General features: G+C 45.5%; 1 protein-coding gene across 1 annotated transcript; it reads left to right on the top strand.

Annotated features, from left to right (window-relative positions):
• Positions 1 to 2,343: 2,343 nt before the first annotated feature.
• SERPINC1 (serpin family C member 1) lies at positions 2,344 to 13,117 on the top strand. Its single transcript, XM_082229095.1, has 7 exons — positions 2,344 to 2,507; positions 3,588 to 3,966; positions 6,681 to 6,896; positions 8,180 to 8,317; positions 9,981 to 10,374; positions 12,130 to 12,194; positions 12,823 to 13,117. The coding sequence occupies exons 1-7, from the start codon at positions 2,359 to 2,361 to the stop codon at positions 12,994 to 12,996; spliced, it is 1,515 nt and encodes a 504-aa protein (XP_082085221.1). The 5' UTR covers positions 2,344 to 2,358; the 3' UTR covers positions 12,997 to 13,117.
• Positions 13,118 to 15,494: the final 2,377 nt, after the last annotated feature.

Here is a 15,494-nt window from a genome sequence, read left to right as displayed (position 1 = left end):
TGTCATTGGTTCCAACATGAACCAAGAGGAAGGGGTATTTGTCAGTGGGTTTTATGATTCCTTGCAGTCGTTCAGTTACATCTTGGATCTTAGCCCCGGGGAGACAGCATACCTCCCGAGACATCTTGTCAGGCCCACAGATCACTGCTTCTGTTCCCCTCAGTAGGGAATCCCCTATCACCACTACACGCCTCCTCTTAGGTTTGGTTGGGGTTCTTCTGTGAGCTGTCCGTTCCAAGGTCGCCTGCACATTCCCTGAGGACTGACTTTGCTGCTCGTCTTCATATACCTGATCGACTGTAATGAGGGAGAGATCCTTAAATGGAGTCTGTTCTTCGTCTTCCATGCTAGGGGAGAGGACTTCAAAGCGATTGTGTATTTCTAAACAATCAGAGCGAACCCTGGGCCTCCTACTTCTTTGAGTCATGTTTCTCCATATATCTGGCACCTGTGTTGGTGAACTAGCCTCCTTCTCAGGGGTGTCCCCTGTCTCCTCCTTGGTGGAGACGGTGTTCTCTGTTGCTTCCAAGAAGAGCTCCAACTCTCTAATTCTTTGGAGCGTAGCTACACGTTCCTCCAGTTGCTGGACTTTGTCTTCTAAGAGGGCAATCAACATACAATTGCTGCAGGTAAAGCTGCCTGCAACCTTTGGCAAGATGACAAACATTGCGCAGGAACCGCAGGCGACTGCAGCTGTTCCCTCACCCTTCATCTTGAGAACGTGTCGTTGGGGGTGGCTACAGCAGTCCTCCGTCATAAAAAGCGTGAAGACAGGACAAATAACCCCCCCAAAAAAGCCTAGGTCTCCCCCAACAAACGTTTGAGACTAGCTCCCCTAAATCTAAAAGATGGATCAAACTGCGCGCGCTGCCAGGCACGGGCCGCTGCCCTGCAACTCTGATAAGCTCCTCCCACAGCTAATCACTTGACTCAACAGAAACCCTGCCCCCTCTGACCTTTACACAGGGAGAGCAGCTAATCAACCACAAAGAAACACACAAGAAGACTCTTTTGCTCCTTCTTCAGTTGCTGCCCTGCAAGCCAAGGGGTTATACATTTAAAGCACATTTGAAGCAGATTTCTGTGCACTAGTTTGCTAAGGGTTGCTGAGAATTTTAACTCTGTGAGAGGTAAACTACAGTGCCCAGAATTTGGGTGGGTGTGCACACACGCACGCACATGCATTCAGGGCATGGTGTGTATGTAAGGAAAACACTGGGTCCTAATTTGAATAGTATAATGTCTGGCATCTGGTGGGTGGGACTTTTGTGTTGTGCTGTGGAATTGGCCCCTCTCTTGGGGTGTTCAGTTCAGTTCAGTTAGAGAGACAAATTCTCATTATTGCCTCATCATGTGGTTTTAGTTTCTCTCAGACACCATGTTGCTGTGTGACAGTTTTCTTTATTATGAAAGCTTTGTTTGACAGATACTTGAGCCTCTTACTTTGTTGAAAGAAAAGAAACCCTTATGAAGAATGGGGGAATATCTTAAACTGGGTGAGTGAGGAGATATTCTCAGTCTGATGGGAGGATTGATTTTTTAATCACCCCACCCTCCACAACAGTGTATGCAGCCAAAAATCAACCGAAGACAATCCAGACTCCCAACTCTGTCAGAGGCACAAACCAAGAACAGTGCCATACCTTGCAGGCTCTTCAAAAAGTGTCTTGGGAACTATAGTTTTGTTGAGGGCCTGAGGGGGATTCCTAGCCCTCCTAACAGAAATAGAGCTCTTTGAGTTCCCAGGGAGATGGAGCTTCTGTTAAAGCAGTTGAAATGCATGATGCAGGCAGGCCCCGTGTCTCTCCCCACTCTTCTTCCCATCCCAGTCATTGGGTTATTCCACCTACACCTTCCAGGCCTCTCCCCTGCTGCCCCCCCCCGGCATGGCCATCTGCAGGTGCTGGTGCAAGCAAGACTTATTTTTATGAAACCGTTCTGGGGGTAGGCATGCTTCTCATGTGAGTGCTCTTAAAAGCAGGCTGGCTGGGCGTTCCCTTCCTCTCGATGTTGTCATCCCATAGCTGCCACCTTTAAGACCAGGAATGGCCATGTGTTGCAAAGAGGAGGGCTGGCTTGCGAAAGGAAAAAGGAAAAAGGAGTAGGATTACATTGCTTTATTCATACTGCGTGTTTTCAACAAAATGAACGAAGAATAGTTTTAAGAAATAAAACAGAGCTACTTTCTCCTGCTGCTGCTTCTCCAGTGCTGCTGGGTCTATCTGCAGTTTCGTATGTGCAGTATATATCCAGACATTCCCACATCGAGTTGAACATTAAATCTCCTCTCAGATCAAACATTGCTTGGCCTCCCTCTTTGTTTAACCTGCTTCAGCTGGTCATTCTCCTTTGACCTCCATGGCCTTCCCACCCCCTTTCCCCTTGTTTTGGCTCTGGCTGAGTAGAAGGAACACTCTTACTGACTGGGGTGAACTTTGCCAAAAGCAAGCAAACCAGCCATTTGCTCACGCTGCCTTAAGAGGAGAGAAAGCCCCAGGAAGGAGGAGGTAAGAGATCCCAGTTCTTGAAGGTTTCTTTAAATCAGAGCCAGTCCAGCCAGGTGAGGTCACCTGCCTCAGGTGGTGGAGTTTGGGGTACTATTAAAAGACAGCAAAGGGGTAGTTCCCTCAATTATTAGTAAAGCCTTACCACAGTGGGGCAGCCATTTGAATTTTTGCACTAAACTGTTTGGGTATGCTGCAGAAAAAAGGTGATTAATTGTGGAACATGATACAGGTATATAAGATGGAGAAAAACTACCGGTACTCTTATCCACAACATGCACCTTCTCATAATATAACTTTGGGCCACCCAGTGAAACTGTGAAAGACTAAGGCGAAGCACAAGAAGGTGCTCTGCTATACAATGCAAAGTTAAACTCTTAATTTGTGACCACAAAGTGTAGCATTGAAGGGTCTGGCCAATTTTGATGGCTTTAAAAAAGGGATTTGATGGATTCAAGGAAGATAAGACTGTCATTGGCTTCTAGCCATGATGGCTGCATTATGCCTCAAAGGCACAATTGGGGCAAACAGGTAATTTTAGACGCTGGACTTAATGGCCTTACTGGGGGGAGGGGTGGCTTTTAGACACTCAGATAATCATAGAAACAGAGTTGGAAGGGACCCCAAGGTTCATCTAGTCCAACCCCCTGCAAGGCAGTCACATGTATTACTTCAGTTGTGAAGCATGCAATTAACATTTCTCTCCCCACTCCCCCCTGGCATTCCATGCTTTACAATTGTTTCTACATCCTGAATGCATTAGAACAAAAGAAGAAAAAATAAAATTGCCAATCCCAATTAAAAGAGCAAATGAATATGTCCAGTTCTGCATTTTAAACTCTCTTAGATTACAGCACCATCATTACAGGAGTAAAATGCAGTTTGCTGCATCTGTCTTGCTCCTGAACTCATTCACTGAGGAATAAGCACCATTTTGCTTACTGTCTGATTTCCTGCACTAAGATACTTCCTGGGTGGCTGTTTCAGCAGGAAGTACCGTAGGTGGTTTATCTGTATGCATGCTCATTTATGTTTGAGAAAGCTGGATCTCTTCATCTTTAGTCCACCCCCTCTTGCTTACAGGAAGATGCAGCTCCCACTACTACTTCTCACCTGTATGTTGTCTGCTGTAACTCCACACCACCATTTAGTGAAGGATGTCTGCACTGCCAAGCCAAAGGATATCCCTGTGAACCCCATGTGTATCTACCGCAACCCAGATAAGAAGGCCCAAGAGGCAGCAGCCTCTGGGCCGGTTCAAGAGAACCTTCCCAGCTCCACCAACCCACGTGTCTGGGAGTTGTCCAAGGCCAATTCTCGCTTTGCTGCCCTCTTCTACAAGAAACTGACCAGCTCCAGGAATGCCGATGAGAACATCTTCTTGTCACCCCTCAGCATCTCCACAGCCTTTGCCATGACTAAGCTGGGAGCCTGTGGCAACACCCTCCAGCAGCTAATGGAGGTAACGTGGGGGCAGGGTTATGTGGGGGCAGCCTTCTTGCATAAGACTGAACTGGAGTGTTTCCTTTCGGAAGACGCAACGATTTCCACTCTATGCTTGGTTGTTAATCTTTCCACATGGTTTTTAGGTATTGGTTCAGTAAAGTAAAGGTAAAGGGACCCCTGACCATTAGGTCCAGTTGTGACCAACTCCGGGGTTGCGGAGCTCATCTCACTTTATTGGCCGAGGGAGCTGGTGTTTGTCCGCAGACAGCTTCCAGGTCATGTGGCCAGCATGATTAAGCTGCTTCTGGCGAACCAGAGCAGTGCATGGAAACGCCGTTTACCTTCCTGCCGAAGTGGTACCTATTTATCTACTTGCACTCTGACACGCTTTCAAAGTGCTAGGTTGGCAGGAGCAGGGACCGAGCAACGGGAGCTCACTCCGTTGCGGGGATTCGAACCGCCGACCTTCTGATCAGCAAGCCCTAGGCTCTGTGGTTTAACCCACAGCACCACCCGCGTCCCTTAAAGCTCATCTAAAACCATAGGCCACCATGAATAAAGAATATCACAGATCAGCATGTTGCATATAGGGCAGTTGTGCAAACAGAACAAGTGCCCATCAAACAACAAGACTCCCCCCCCCTTTCCCCCCTCTCATGTGTCCCTAAATCTGCACTGGAAGGTCATACAGCTTTAAGTGGGACATCTCAGGTTGACAGAAGCCACCCTGGCTACTGATCCCAATCCAGAATGTCCTGCTTTGGCTCCAATGCTCTGGCCGTGCCTTGTCCCTGTCACTCTTCCTCCTTCTGTTGTGGCACTTCTAGAAGCTGACTTCCAGAAGTACGTCTCTGGCACTGGCTGAGGAGGAGGAGGCCACAGCTTCCCCTAGGCTGTGTGGACTGGCACTGCGCCTCCCAAGACCATGTGGACCAGCGCAGGCTTCCCAGCGTCTCCCGAGGCAGACCTCCTAGATCTGTACATACAAATTTAAGTTCTGAAAATCATAAGCTTTCAGTTACCAAAAACAAGACAAGCTTTTCATCCTTGTAACTATGGATTGTGATTTGTTTGGAACGTCAGGTTCACATCAGGCAAACTGGCATATCCACCTGGAGACCCATATATCTCTAAACCATGAGCTCTCCAGGGCTGTTACTCAGTGGGGCTTGTGCAGGAGGACTTGCAGGTGGACAGTGCTCTCCAGGGGCGTAGCTAGCTACTCTAGGACCCAGAACAGTGGGGGTGGGGCAAGCCCCTTATGGGGGCATGGCGGTGATCCGCTCAAGGGGGCGCTGTGGCAAGCTGCCCACAGGGTCTGCCTGGTGGACACAAGCCCCATGCGTCATTCCCAGTGCTGCCCCACCCGGTGGATGGACCGCACCCCCTGTACCCCCTTCCTACGCCCCTGGTGCTCTCCCTTGTCTCTTCCGTCAACATATGCTGAGCAGCCTCATAGATTCCCTCCCCCAAGGGACAGAGGGGAAATTGTGCTCCCCCCCCCCACAAATAACATGTTTCATCTTGAAAACTAAAGCTTCCTCCAGACTCTTGGTATTTTGCTGGAGAAATTCAAGTACATACCAGAACTTTAGGGCTGTTCAGTTAAAGTGGATGAAAGGGCTCTCTTGCACAACAAATCCAGTTTAAGAAAGAAAATGACATTTTGTGATCAGGAAAGTGATGAGGAAAGATGTGTAAACACACCAGAAGCAGAATGTCCATTGTCATAGAACTACCCCACAAACAAATCAGTACAAATGCTCAGTAAAGACCAGACATAGTTTGACCATTGTGGAAACTCAATGTCAGGAAATCAGGATGAATGCAGAATAAACAGTGTAGAGTAACCAGCCTCATATAAGCATATTTGAGTCAAATTAATGCATGAAGGGTTTAAAGCAGACATCCCCAACCTGCGGCCCTCCAGATGTTTGGGCCTACAACTCCCATCATCCCTAGCTAACAGGACCAGTGGTCAGGGATGATGGGAATTGTAGTGCAAAACATCTGGAGGGCTGAAGGTTGGGGTGCCTGGGTTAAAGTCATAAAGTAGAGCTTAGCCTAAGCCACTTCCCCTCACCTTGGGAGGAAATGGGCAACCAAGCCTTTCATTGTCTCAGTCTACGTGTGAAATCAGTTGTGTGAGGAGATCTGAGCTGCTCCCTCCAACCACATGCCTTTATCAACAAAAATGCAGTCTGAAACTAGCTTTTTTCTATACCAATGGTTTAGGAACTTTTACCATTTTGTAATCAAGCAATATTTTATTGCCTGTGCAACTTTTTCTGACTGCTGTATGGAAAAATACATGAATCTGACCTTTGAATAGTTTTGTAATGTAACCATTTTATAAGTTCCCAAACATGTGGTCTGTCTGTGTGGTAGGGAAGTGGGATACTTAGGAACTCACTGGAAGGGCACATTTTTAAAGCTTTCTATTATATTTCCATCTTTCATTTGCTGCATGTTTTGCCATGTTAAATCTCTGCTGGGGTTCTTGCCTCAAACTTGGGTCGAGGCTTCCAGGATCCCAACAAACAGAGTAGTAGCCAAGTGCATTATAAGCTATGGTAGACTAAAAAAGTCTGCCGCTTCAGACGCATCCGTTTGGAAATACAGTGGTACCTCGGGTTACAGATGCTTCTGGTTACAGAGGTTTCAGGTTACAGACTCCGCTAACCCTGAAATAGTACCTCGGGTTAAGAACTTTACTTCCTGTTTTTCCAGGTTTTTCAGTTTGACACCATTTCAGAAAAGACATCAGATCAGATCCACTTCTTCTTTGCCAAACTTAACTGCCGACTTTACAAGAAAGCCAACAAATCATCAGAGTTGGTGTCAGCCAACCGCCTCTTTGGGGAGAAGTCCTTCAGCTTCAATGAAACCTATCAGAATGTTAGTGAGGTGGTTTATGGAGCTAAACTCTGGCCTTTGAACTTCAAAGTGAGTCATAAATGTGATGATGCTATTAAGAGGTGTGAATATATTATTCTCTTAGACATTTCTGAACTTGAAGGATGAATACTGATGTATGCAAACTAGAAGTTAACTCAGGTTTTTGTTTTGTTTTGTTTTGTTGCTGTTTGGGAGCTTAGTTCCCCCTCCACGCTCCACATTCACTTTTGCTCCTCAAATGACTCACATCCCAGCCTCACATCCAGACCTGATTTCCTCCTCCTCTTTGCCCGGCGTTTCCCAGCACTTTGCAACTTTACTTGATTGGTTCCGTGGTAATATTTTCTAATTCTGTGCTAATTTACTTCTGGATTTGGCTGCTGTTATGGACAAGATATAGGGTTGCCTTTTTCTTAATGAATTGTTATGATGGAAAAAATGGAATTAAAACATTATGGAGAACTGTTCAGTGTGAATTAAGATTTTCACACCTATGGTTTTTACTCTTGGGGCTTTAGCTTAGAGTCATTCTCTGGATTTTTTCTGTTTATTTTAGAAAATGCATTTGTTTCATAAAATTTACATACTACTTGATTGTAACCCCACCCCTGAAGCAGTTTCCATGTCAACCAGACATTGTCACAAGTCATCAATAAACTGCATTTAAGATAGTGTATGCCACAAAATATGCTTCCACCCCTCCCCTATGGTGTTACTCTGTTATTTCATTAGTGTTGGCATAGCGATATTACCTCCCCACCCATATGCAGGTCCTATTCGTTTTACAGAAGGTAAAGACAAATGGGGTCCATTGAATTTCCCTTGGAGTTCCAGAACTGCAAACTATTACCAAGGAAATTCTCTCTTGCAGTCAGAAACTGCTGTGATTTGAGCACAGTTGCCATGCAAGGTGCATTCATTTACAGTGGCCTGCATGTGCCATTCACTTATAAACACAGCCGCTTCCCTTAGTGCACATGTGAGAGCTACTTATGCCCCTACTGCATTTTTCTTGGTTTTTTAATCCTCCAATTCTGTCAACTGGCCAAGAGGACAATTTGTACTGACCTGTATAGTTTTGGCTGGTTGGTAACCATGACTCTGGACACATGACCAACCACATATTTTTTCCACATAGGCTGATGGTCTTGTCTCCAGTTCTTTATTGAAAGGTATTATGTCCTTTACTGTAGGTGCTGAACAATAGTACTGAGGGACTGTGGTTGAGAAATTCTATTAGCTTTGAACCAAATTAAATAATTAAACATCTGAAAACTTTGTCTGGTAGAATGCGAGATTTCATAGAGCCTTTTCTATGTCCCACGTTTCAGGAGAAGCCAGAATTATCTCGGGCACTCATTAATGACTGGGTGGCAAACAAAACAGAGAAGCTCATCAAGAATGTGATCCCGGAAGGAGGCATTGATGCCCTCACCGTTTTGGTACTAGTCAACACTATTTACTTTAAGGTATGGAAAGGTCACGAGAGTGACATGCTTGAACTGATGAAAGGTGGTCTAAAACCCGCCCACAGAGGGGAGAGGGGCTGTTGATGGAAGGAGAAAATTATTTTCTGAAACCAAGCCTAGCTATGTTCCTGACGGCCGGGTGCGTGTCGCAGCCATGCCCCATGATGATGCTGGCTTCACAAAACTGACCGAGAGGCCGATGGCAGGAATATAGCTAGCCTGCAGAGAGGATGTGGAGCCAGTTGTGAGGGAGCATTGTCTGACTGCCTGCCCAACCTTACAAGGCATAATTGTAAACATCAGTGGGAATGGAAGTGAGATCATCAGTTTGTGTATCTGAAGCCTGTTTCTGTCGTGATCCCTGTCAATGGGCACTCGCTCAAGACATCTCAACGTGAAATAGTTACAGTGATACCTCAGGTTACAGATGCTTCAGATTACAGACACTTCAGGTTACAGACTCTGCTAACCCAGAAATAGTACCTCGGGTTAAGAACTTTGCTTCAGGATGAGAACAGAAATCATGTGGTGGTGGCAGCGGGAGGCCCCGTTAACTAAAGTGGTACCTCAGGTTAAGAACAGTTTCAGGTTAAGAACGGACCTCCAGAACAAATTAAGTTATTAACCTGAGGTACCACTGTACCTTGATGGCAGAAAGTGAGGAGGAATTAAAGAACCTTTTAATGAGGGTGAAAGAGGAGAGCGCAAAATATGGCCTGAAGCTCAACATCAAAAAAACGAAGATCATGGCCACTGGTCCCATCACCTCCAGGCAAATAGAAGGGGAAGAAATGGAGGCAGTGAGAGATTTTACTTTCTTGGGCTCCATGATCACTGCAGATGGTGACAGCAGTCACGAAATTAAAAAATGCCTGCTCCTTGGGAGAAAGGCGATGGCAAACCTAGACAGCATCTTAAAAAGCAGAGACATCACCTTGCCAACTAAGGCCCGTATAGTTCAAGCTATGGTTTTCCCAGTAGTGATGTATGGAAGTGAGAGCTGGACCATAAAGAAGGCTGATCGCCGAAGAATGGATGCTTTTGAATTCTGGTGCTGGAGGAGACTCTTGAGAGTCCCATGGGCTGCAAGAAGATCAAACCTCTCCATTCTGAAGGAAATCAGCCCTGAGTGCTCACTGGAAGGACAGATCCTGAAGCTGAGGCTCCAAGACTTTGGCCACCTCATGAGAAGAGAAGACTCCCTGGAAAAGACCCTGAAGTTGGGAAAGATGGAGGGCACAAGGAGAAGGGGACGACAGAGGACAAGATGGTTGGACAGTGTTCTCAAAGCTACCAGCATGAGTTTGACCAAACTGCGGGAGGCAGTGGAAGACAGGAGTGCCTGATGTGCTCTGGTCCAGGGGGTCACGAAGAGTCGAACACGACTAAACGACTAAACAACAACACCACCACTGTACTTCTGAACTTGTCTTAACAAAGATGGGTTTCCCTCCACAAATCTTCAGATGCTCTTGTGTATATACCTATCCATTTCAGTGATACAGAGCCATGTGTGGTAATTATTCCAGATTAATAATTTCCTTGTGGGGAGTAAACCTGGATGGGGTTGGTGAGAAATCAGGGCCAAAGTAAATTGCGCTGGGTAGTCCAGAACCCTGGCTTCTGACTGATTGTTCTCTTTTATTTCAATGCATTAACCCAGGGCCACTGGAAATCAAAGTTCGAGCTCGAAAATACAAACGTGGAGCCCTTTTACAGAACTGGTTCTGGGCGTTGCCCTGTGCCTACCATGTATCAGGAAGCGACATTCAAGCACGCCTCTATTGCAAGCTCCAAAGTGCAGGTCCTGGAGCTGCCCTACAAAGGAGATGACATCACCATGGTGCTCATCCTGCCCTTTGCACAGACCCCCCTGGCAGAGGTGGAACAGGGGCTGACAGCCGAGAAGCTGGAAGGCTGGCTGAATGCCCTGAGAGAGGTCTCCATCTCAGTGCATCTGCCCCGCTTCCGTGTGGAGGACAGCTTCAGCCTGAAGGAGAAGCTGCAACAGATGGGGCTGACGGATCTCTTCAGACCGGAAGACGCCAATCTGCCAGGTGTGTCTTGAAGGGCTCCTGTGCTTGGAAAGAGGATAGGATGCCCCTCTGCCCTTCCAATCAACCACCCTCAGCCTAACATTTTATGCATAGAAACTCACACCTGGCAAAAAATGTTTTTGCTGTTAAAAAATAAGGGGGGGGGAGACACATTCCGTTTCAAAGATCCTGGAGGTTAACAATTTGGATTCCCAAGATTCTCATATTTTATTTCAAAGCATAACAACTTTCTAGACCTCCTTATGGTAAAAACATCCTTCCTTGGAGGTTTTTAAGCAGAGATTGGATGGCCATCTGTCATGGATACTTTAGTTGAGATCCCTGCATTGCAGGGGGTTGGACTAGATGACCCTTGGGGTCCCTTCCAACTCTACAATTCTATGATTCTATATGTTGGCATACCCGTGTTTGGTCTCAGAAAGTTCATGGAGCTTCTATGTTCTGCTTGTCACTCTAAGATCTGCAGTCACGTACTACTAATTATATGTTCTGTGCCCCTTTATTTACCGGCACCACTTCTCTTGTTGTCACGCTGATGCTGTCATGAAAGATCCAAAACCATCAAATAGTAAAGATTGACTTCAAAATAATATATCCAGTTTTAACAATCATATGCAAAACTTTGCTTATATGCTACCTCCCTGCCCCAGGCCACACACACAATTTATCAGGAATAGCCTTGGTCTCATTACCATGAGAGACAAAATAAAAGTAGCCTCTCCAGATTTTCTAAGAATGTATACCAAAAAGTAAATAATAAGCACATGGTAAAAACAACCCTAATTATAAAACTAAACAAACTTCTTTACAATTATATTTTTTGCCCTGGTTTTGAAAGCCCGCTGTCCCCAGGTGTATTTGTGCATCTGGCGGATAAAATGAAAGTCTTGCCCTGAAACTCCTGATTATATCAGGTGTTGGGGAGTGTCTCCCCCCCCCCCCCGATTTTGCTGAACTACAACTCCCATCAGCCTCAGCCAGCATTAGCAATAGTCAGAGGTGATGGCAAGTTGTAGGTCAGCAGCTTCTGGAGGACAGAGATTCCCCACACCTGGTTTATATGATCCATCAGTTCAGACCATCAACATGCATACAATCTCTAAGGTCCAGTTCAGAGACCCATCTTGTGCCACTTTGAATTGGGGGATAGAAGTCCATCACCATATGCTAGAGGGCATTCTAGCTACAGCCTGCTCTCTGCCTTCTAGTGTATTCCTTCTCTTCTGCAATCAATTTTAGCCAGGTTTCTGATGCAGCTGCTGCAGCTTCCTTCCTTCCTTCCTTCCTTCCTTCCTTCCTTCCTTCCTTCCTTCCTTCCTTCCTTCCTTCCCCTCTCTCTTTCTCTCTCTATCTCACACACACAAGCACATGGCTCCCACCTTTTGCATCCTCCCTAGAGCTTCTCATGCAATGAGGAGCAGTGCCATAAGTGGGAAGTGTATATATTCCATCACAGGGGTGCCAACTTGAATAAAATATTGGAGGGGGGGGCAGGTAAGCCCCACTCTGCAGAATTGATCACATGATGTGGCTGGTGCGTGTGTGTGTGTGCGCTCTCTCTCTCTCTCTCTCTCTCTCTCACACACACACACACACACACACACACACACACTCACCATTTGCTGGCAATTTCTCCACAGACTCAATGCTTAATAGCCACATCATAAACTCCTGGGACGGCTGCTTTTCCCCAATAGGCAGCTTGCACTCCCTCAATTTATACTGTAATTTTACTGTAATTCTTGTCTTTTTCAGGGATAATTTCAGGTGCCCGGAGGGATGTTTTTGTATCTGAAGCATTCCACAAAGCCTCTCTAGAGGTAAGCCGGTGCTCCAGCACTCACACACAGGGGCTATTTCAAAGGTATTTGTGTTGTAGCAGGTATCATTTTAGGAGAGACATTTCCACCATTGTAAGAGAAAAGGGCGGATGCCTCAAAATGGTGATTACATACCTTCCAACATTTGTCCGATGAAAATAGGGGCATCCCATTGCTCCAACATATATAAAAACATAATAAAACATTTAAAAACTTCCCTATACAGGATTGCCTTCAGATGGCTCGGGGTCAGATAACTCCATATCCTCCAGCATTTCTCCAGTGGAAATAGGGACAGTCTAAGGAAAAGTGGGACATTCCGGGATCAAATCAGAAACTGGGATGGCTTCTCTAAATCAGAGACATCCCTGGGAAACAGGACACTTGGAGTCTGCCATTATACTTTTGATCAGCATGTGTATATATTTCAAAATCTGCTTTCCAAGTAATCAGGGGGGCACCTATTTAGCTGATTAATCTAACCAGCTAGTAAATGAAACATGCAACCCTAGTTATGTTCTCGAGGGATAGGGCATTATGGAAGAAGAAAGCCCTTATTTCTATTGGTCTCCAGTGCAATTACTCTTGAAAACATGTGGCCTAAATTCTGTGCATCTTTGATCGGCAGGTGAATGAAGAAGGCAGCGAGGCAGCTGCTTCCACAGTCGTCATGCTCGCAGGCCGTTCATTTCCTTTGAACAAACTTGTCTTCAATGCTAACAGACCTTTCATGGTGCTCATACGGGAAGTTGCCATCAATGCCATTCTCTTCCTGGGCAGAGTAGCCAATCCCTGCTCTTAACACTTCAGGTTGTTTTTCAGTGGTCCTCCTCCTGTTCTGAAACAGCTAATAAAAAGGTATCATTGCTGTATCTCTTATATATGACATGTTCTCAAATTACAACTAAACCCATTCTTACTCAGCTGTGCATTTTGACTCTGAAATGCCTTCATCATTATTATTCTGTTATTATTTTTATTAAAATTGTTTACCGCAGGGCAGTTCACGACATAAAATTACAATATTAAAACACAAATATATAAAAATGCATAATAAAAACAAAAACAAAGACAACCCAAAAATTCCTCCTTCGACAACAGGAAGACTTGAAGGACAATTTGCAGAGGCAAAGGCACCACCTGCTTGTGTCTTGTGTGTCTTCCCTCTTTCATGTCCTCCTCTTTCCATCTGTCCTTCCTGGCTGGCAGCATTTTCTTTTTCTTTGAAAATCCGAGTCTTGGAAGAATAAATTGAAGATACAAAGATTTGTTTCTCACAACTTACTACACACACCTGCCTCTTCAGCTATGTTTAGAGACAGTAGTTTATTAATTGGTGGTACCTTAATTTAACCTTTAAGATGGCAGATGTTTGGAGAGGCTAGCTGCACCACAAGAGACGTGTATTGGGGAATGATCCCTCCCCCCGCGAATAACATGGCCACTCTATTCCTAAAGACCAGGAAGAGCGTGCGAGCTATTTAGAAGCCATTCCCAAATGATGACAGCTTTACTGAATAAATAGTTGGCTATGCAAATTTGAATTCTAACTTGTTGACTTTGATTAATAAAATGAAGGTCCCAAGTCCCATTAATGGAGGTTGATCACAGATACAAGGTATAGCAAATGGGGTATCAAAACAAAAACACCCTGCCTGCCCCATGGTGTATATAGCAATCTGTGCATTTATTTCCACTTAAGAACAGTGGAAGCATTGAAGAGCACTGGAAGAGCACTCAAGATCCTACTTGCACCTTGAACTGAAATGAATTCTACTTTCCGTATATGCTGCCTGATTCTATGCATATTTACTCAGAAGTGATAATCCTTTAGTTCCATGTACCTTGCATTCTTGTAATTGTGCACAGGATACAGCTTTAGAGCGTTTCTTTAGCGGTTGCCATTTTAGCAACATTTTTGAATTGCTGAAGAAGATGGCTGCTATCTTAGTTGTTCATTAAAGCCCATGCTGTGGTTTTTGGAAGAGCCTTTGCCACAGAAGCGAAAGATATTATAGGGCTGCAATCCATGGACAATGGCAAAACCAGGAAGGATAGGTTGTACAACTTGTGACCCAAGAAAGCAAACACAGCCTACCACTCATATTTTGTTTTGCACTTGACAACTTTCCTGGTGGACCACTGTACATAGCTTTTTGCTTGGTGACAGAGTGATTAAGGGCATGAGGCATGTACGAAGCTACCACTGTGAAAGCTGAAGAAGCTGAATGATTTCAGCTTGTCCACGAAGACCAGTGAGGGGCTCCAATAAATTGAAAAGACATGTGAAAACTGACTTTGCGTGAGTAGTGAACCTTAGTTTGGGGTGTGTGGGTTGTTAGGCGAGGGGCACTGCCTCTGGTATGCTCCTTCAGGGCTAGTTTGCACACCTTTGGTCCCCACCTTGCACTCAGTTCTCACCTGTGGTACCTACAAGCTGTCAGCATGCAACAGCGGCCACAGCCTGGGAATAGCTTCGACTGACAGACTTCACCAGGTGAGGGTGGCTGATGGGTCTTAAATCTTGGTAAGTTAAGGACTTCCCTGCATGCAAAGACAGGCTCCAGCAGATTGGGTGGATGAAACCAAGAGCTGGCCCAATGATCAAGAATGCAGTTTCTGCATGTGCTGTAGAGGGAAGTGAGGGGCAGACAGGGCTCATCAATCCGGGAAGGTAGTCCATCTAGAGAAGGAAAACTCTGATCCTCCATCTCCACTGCCTTGCAGAACATCTTTGGGAGAAGAAAAGGCTAAGGAGTAAACCCTGCAGAAATCTGGAATGAAGTCCCTAAGATGGTTGGATGGTGCCTTGTATGCCTCCTTCTGGCAACTCCTGAAGCCAAGCTGGTGCCAAAAGTATTGTTCCGCTTTCCTTTGGGCCACATCAGTGAGGCTGATCTTGTCATTTGGGCAGCTCAGGACCTCCATCCACACTGCCCAGGCTTGTGCACTGGGGAGGTCACTTCAGTGCTGCTAACATACCGGTTTGACTTCACCCCTGGAGGTGCACTCCATTGTCTCGCGAGACAGTTGGGTGGCAACAAAAAACCTTAGTTTGGGGACTGTTAAATGGAAGAGGTGGTACACAGGGCTGTGGACAGACAGTCAAACAAAAGACAGTGCACTCCAGTTATGAGTATTAAACCATTTAATTCTCAAACCACTCACATGCATAACATTTCTTTTACACAGTGTTAAAGAGGAAAATGCATTTGTTTTAAAATACAAACAGAATTTCAAGTATACATTTATAGAATTTTTCAGAGTCCTAACCCAGTTTCTAAGTTTCCATTCACATTG

This window comes from Podarcis vaucheri, assembly GCF_965113315.1.
Source record: "Podarcis vaucheri genome assembly, chromosome: 6".
Lineage (NCBI taxonomy): Eukaryota > Metazoa > Chordata > Lepidosauria > Squamata > Lacertidae > Podarcis > Podarcis vaucheri.
The sequence above is the reverse complement of the archived record's forward strand: the minus strand, read 5'-3'. Positions and strand labels throughout refer to the sequence as shown.

Excerpts from the sequence above, each read along its gene's own strand:
- SERPINC1 (XM_082229095.1), top strand. The coding sequence starts at position 2,359 with ATGGCCTTCCCACCCCCTTTCCCCTTGTTTTGGCTCTGGCTGAGTAGA. Across the intron at positions 8,318-9,980 it reads TCAACACTATTTACTTTAAG|GGCCACTGGAAATCAAAGTT; the intron begins GTATGGAAAGGT and ends GCATTAACCCAG. Across the intron at positions 12,195-12,822 it reads TCCACAAAGCCTCTCTAGAG|GTGAATGAAGAAGGCAGCGA; the intron begins GTAAGCCGGTGC and ends TTTGATCGGCAG.